The 5355-nt window shown below is 63.8% G+C and overlaps 1 protein-coding gene across 1 annotated transcript; it reads left to right on the top strand.

Moving 5' to 3' along the window:
• Window positions 1-786: 786 nt before the first annotated feature.
• LOC310919501 (low affinity immunoglobulin gamma Fc region receptor III-B-like) lies at window positions 787-3645 on the top strand (the record flags this gene model as incomplete). The annotated part of the gene is made up of 6 exons (XM_083878867.1): window positions 787-1090; window positions 1343-1615; window positions 2084-2353; window positions 2826-2912; window positions 3410-3460; window positions 3545-3645. The coding sequence occupies 6 exons, from the start codon at window positions 787-789 to the stop codon at window positions 3643-3645; spliced, it is 1086 nt and encodes a 361-aa protein (XP_083734993.1).
• Window positions 3646-5355: the final 1710 nt, after the last annotated feature.

The raw sequence follows: 5355 nt of genomic DNA, 5'->3' as shown, positions 1-5355 counted from the left end.
CACAGCCCGTCCCGAGCTTGTGGCCACCCTGCCCCCACCAAAGGCCACAGCCACGTTGGAGACACAGCCTGACCTCACTTCCTTCCCCGTTCTTCGGAAAAGCTGCCACTCAGGGGACAGCCACCCATGACAGCGAGTGACAGCCAGTCTGGATGGTCAGAGACATGGGGATGGCCGGGAAGGTGGTGCTGCTCCTGTGGGGTGAGTGCCCCAGGCACAGGCCTGACACCCTGGGGATGGACCCTGGCAAGGCAGTGACTGGTGGGGAGGGGGCACAGGGGAGGCTGCATGGTGCCCTGAGGACCCCAAGGCCAGCAGAGCCAGTGCAATGAGGGGATCAGGATTGTGGGGTGGCTGTGGGGACAGGAGAAGGGGAACAGGATTGGAGGGACCAGAAAGTGGAGAGAGGAATTATGAGAGTGGTGCAGCTGTGAGGACAGGGAGAGGGTGACAGGGATGCACGGACAGGGACAAGGGGACAAGCACCATGCAGATGGGCCATGGGGTCAGAGGCCATGGGGCTGGTGGGGGTGACCTGTGCCAGCACAGGGTCCCCATGCCTGGGGTGTCCACAATGTCCTCATGTCCTGCCTGAGCATGGGGTGGCTGCAGTTCCCCAAATTCCGAGACATCTGTGCCACACCAGTGTCCTCCTGGTTACAGTTCAGGGACAGCCCCCACACCCCATGCCCCCATACCTCTCTCCCCATGGGGCCACCCTCACCCAACCCTGTCCCTTTTCCCTTCCAGCCCAGACCCTCAGCCTCGCCAGTGAGTCCTCGGGGGATGCCATGTCCCCACCCCGCTGTCCCCAGCCCCACATTGGCCCTGGCAGGCTGGTGTCCCCTGTCACCCACAGGTGCCCAGACCACCCAGCTCCTGGTGGAGCCCCCCTGGAGGCCAGCAGTGCTGTGGGACTGGGTGACACTGACCTGCCAGGGTTTGGGGACTGCTGGTGCCACCACCTGGTACAAGGATGGGCAGCTCTGGTGGCCAGACGGACCTGAAAACTTCACTGTCACCGCGAGTGGCACCTACCAGTGTGACAGACCTGGCACTGGGCGCAGCCCCACTGTGAGAGCCTCATATGGTGAGGGTGGTTTGGGTGTCCCCAGCATGACACCTGTGGCACCCCAAGGACTCTGGGTGGGCTCCACTCCATGGGTCACCTCCTGGTGTGACCAGAGCCCGTCCCCTGCACATGGGGACATCCCAGAGCATCCCAGTGCAGGGGGACCCTGTTTGTGGAATTGAGGACCCCTGGTGCTCTGGGTGCGACTCAATGGAGGGTCCCCACGAAAACAGGACGCCCTCGGTGTGACAGGACCCCCGTGTCCCACAGGCTGGCTGGTGCTGCAGGTGCCGGCGTGGCCGCTGCTGGAGGGGGACATGGTGACACTGCGCTGCCGGGGCTGGCGGAATAGGTCGGTCACCGATCTGCGATTCTACCATTGGGACAAGGAGGTGAGCAGGTCCCTCCATGGGACCGAGCTGTCCCTGTCCCCTCTGCAGCTGCACCACAGTGGTGACTACCACTGCCGGGGCCAGGTTGACTCCTCGGAATCAAGGTCATTGGAGCAGCACAAGTCAGCGCCGGTGACAGTGACAGTGTACGGTGAGCCTCACCCCCACAGGGTTAGGGACACTCAACCTCATCTGGTGAACCCCAGCCCTGTCTGAGAACACCCATTACTGCCCAGACCTGCCATCCCTGCCACGGGTCCCTCATCCATTTCTCGGTTTCTCACCAGATCCTCCAGCCCTACGTGGGTACCCTCATCTTTCCTGTAAACTTCTTCTCTGTTTCCCCATCACTGCTTGAGTCTGACTCCTTATCTCCTCATCCCTCAATGCGTTGCTTCGCCCGTCCCTGAGTCAACCCCACCCCTCCCTGATCTCCCTCCACGGTCCCCAGGTCCCGCCATCCCCTTCCTGCACCCCACACGTTCCCTGGGATTCCTTTCCAGGCCTCCCCCCAGCTCTGCGACCCCTCTTCCTCACTGGGGTCCCCCTTCCTCTATCCACGCCACCCTCCCGCCCCACCGTGTCCCTCACTGTCCTCTGCTGTTGCCCCCTCCTGCAGAAATCCCGATCCCCTGGGTGTCCATGTGGGCACAGCCCCCCAGAGGACAGGTGGCACTGGGGGACCGCCTGGTGCTGAGCTGTGAGGTGGCTGCAGGGACAGGTCCCCTGTCCTTCACCTGGCAGCGGGAGGGCACAGAGGCATCACTGGGCACCAGTCCCCGCCTGGAGCTGCGCCACGTTGGGGACAATGACAGCGGCATCTATCACTGCCAGCTCAGCAATGAGGACAGCGTGGAGGAGAGTGTCCCCCTGAATGTCACCGTCCTGGGTGAGGGGACCCTTGAGCAGGGGTTGACCCCACCCACAGTGCCCCCATCCCACCTTTCCAGGTGCCAGCCCTCTCTGTGTCCCCACAGTGCCCGTGGCCACTGCCACCATCACCCCCAGTGCCCTGTCACACCAGGTGCATGCAGGTGACCCCGTGACCCTGCGCTGCTCAGTGCAGGTGGGCTCAGCCCCTGTCACCTTCACCTGGCTGCACAACGGCCAGGAGGTGACTCAGGGTCCTATCCTGGAGCTTGGGGACGTCGATGTGGGACATTCAGGCACCTACCAGTGCGTGGCCACCAACCAGCTGGGACAGGACGGGCACCGCGTGTTCCGGGCACTCAGCCCTGAGCTGGCCCTGGAGGTGACCCCGGGCTCACCCTGGGGCACAGGTGGGCTCATACAGGGTCACACGGGGGGTGCAGGACCCTTGGGCTTCAGGGTGACCCCAGTGTGTCCCCCTCTGTCCCCAGCAGTGGCCGCAGGGGTCAGTGGGTCCCTCCTGTTCCTGGTCCTGATTGTGGCTGTCATCGTGGGCTGGCACCGGCAGCACCACCTGGGTGGGTGACAATGAGGGGGGATGGGGGTCCCAGGAATTGGGGTGAAGCCCCCCCAGAGTACAGGGGCCATAGAGTGTCACCAACAGCTCCTGACTTGGGTGAAGCTGAGCCACTGGAGACCTCAACGGGGGGTCCTGGGGAATTTGGGGAGGTCCTGGAGGGTCCTGCAGGGATACTAGGGGTTCTGTCAGGGGTTTGGGGGAAGTTTGGGGGTTCTGGGGGCTCAGGGGGTTCAAGGAGTGGTTCAAGGTTTTTTGTGGTTTAAGGGATACTCGAGGGTCCTGGGAGCAGTCAGGGGTCCTGAGGGTGTTCAGGGGCCCTGAGGACCACACAGTCACCCCTCCCCCCTTCCCTTTGCAGCCCTCAGGAAGCAGCACGAAAGGTGAGTGAGGGGCTCCAGGTCTGACCCCCCATTTTACCCTCACTACAAACCCCCCCACCCCCACAGACACCCCCTTATCCCTGCAGGGCCCCCCTGGATCCCCCGGCCCCCCCAGAGGAGGGGGAGGTGCTGTATACCCACGTCGTGAGCACTGAGCGGGCAGGGGGTGAGTACAGGGTGGGGACACAGGGACACGTCACCCATGGGTGTCACCCCCCACCCAGGTCCCCACAACCGGTGTCTCTCGCAGGGCCCCCCCGTGCCACATCCCCCCAGGTGACCTACACGGAGCTGCCGGGACCCCACAGGCGACAGCGGGACCCCAGTGACATCTACGGGAACGTGCTGTGACACTGGGGACACACTGGGGACACTGGAGGCCCCTGCCCAAGGCCACCCCCCGTGTGTGTCCCCCCCCAGCTCCTGTGGGTGCCCACCATGCCCGGGGTGGCCACGAGTGGGGGGTCCCATGTGGGGCTGCCCAGAGCTCCCCGTTCCAGAGCTCCCAGTGCTCCCAGTACCCCCAGGGGCTCCCCATTCCCTCCCCAGTGCCAGGGGGCACAGGACCCTTGTCCCTTTGCACCCAAAACGCAGCTTTTTGATTAAACCGGCAGAAATGGTTTTTGTTTGTTCAGCTGTGCCAGGTCAGCTCGGACGGAGGAGGGTCCCGGTCAGGTTGTTGAGCAGATCCGTGTGGGATTTGCGGGATTTTTGGGGCTCTCTCAGTCCCTTGGGGACAGGGACAAAATGATAAATTGGGGCATTTCCGGACTGGTTCCCTCGCAGCTGCCCCGCACAGGGGAAGGAGCTGCCGCTCCCTGTTTGTCCCCTCTGGGTGACACCGGCCAAGGGCTCGGGGACCTGCGGCGGTGCCGCCCCGTGGCCACGGGCACCGATCCCGCAGCTGCCGAGCCCCTCGGGCCGAGCCCAGCTCAGCCCATCCCCGGCCCAGCCCTGCCCGGTGCCCCCCGGTGCCCAAAGCCCCGCACCCGGCGCTCCCCGAGCGGCGTCTGAGCCCCGGAGCTGCTGCGGAGCCTCCGCCGGGCCCGGCCCTGGGGCGGGCGGAGGGCGCCGGGAGGGAGGTGCCGGGAGGGCCGAGGGGACCAGGGAGCCCGGGGAGGAGCCCCCGGCACTGCGGGAGCCGAGTCCTGCCCTCGGGTCACTGTCGCACGTCGCGGCTGCCATCGCGCTGCCGGGGCCGGGACTGTCCCGGGCTGCGGGCACCGACGGTGGCCCTGTGTCCCCAGCGGCTGTGACAGCGTGTCCGAGGCCACTGTCGCCGTGTGTCGGGACCGGCTGTTGCCGTGGCAACGGGACCGACAGCTCCGGGCACTGACGGGGCGCCCCGGGACAGGCGGGGGGAGCGGGGAGGGGCTGGGGCCGCCCAGTGTTGGGAAGGGCAAAGCCAAGGGATGGCGGAGATGGAATTGCGGCAGCCGAGAGGAGCCCGAGGCTGCGGGAGGAACAGCCCTGCAGGGAGGAGGGAGGGGCACGAGGGGCTCTGGAGATTCCCCGGCAGCCCGTGGGGGTTCCCGGGGAGCAGAGACCCCCCTGCAGCCCTGCAGGAGCCCCCGGCCGAGCAGGGGATGCCCGAAGGGGGCTGTGAGCCCATAGGAAGCCCCTGCTGGAGCAGTTCCCGAGAGAAGAAGGTGTTTTTCAGATATATTTCACTTCTTTTTCAACTCTGATTTGATGAATGATAAATTCAGTTCATTTCCCCAAGTCGAGTGCATTTTGGCCGTGACGGCGCTCACAGACTGATCCCTCCCTGCCCTTCTCCCAGGACAGGACACCACCGGCTGTAGTGGTTTCAGGTTCCCCAATTCCTATTTCCTAAATTTAGTGTAGTGGTCTGAATGTGTACCGGATTTATTTACTCTTTTTCTGCTGGGAGATAGGATTAGGAGAAAGGCAAAGCAGGCTCAAAGTTAAAAGTTATAACGATGGGTTTATTACCAGAACTAGAAGAGGGAAAAGAATTAATAGGAATCAGAATAAAACTTTCAAAACACTTTCCTATCACCCCAGAGCTTCTTCTCTTTCTCACAGACAACGTATAAA

Source organism: Zosterops lateralis (assembly GCF_965231275.1).
Source record: "Zosterops lateralis genome assembly, chromosome: 27".
Classification (NCBI taxonomy): Eukaryota; Metazoa; Chordata; class Aves; order Passeriformes; family Zosteropidae; genus Zosterops; species Zosterops lateralis.
This window is presented reverse-complemented; position numbering and strand designations above follow the sequence as displayed.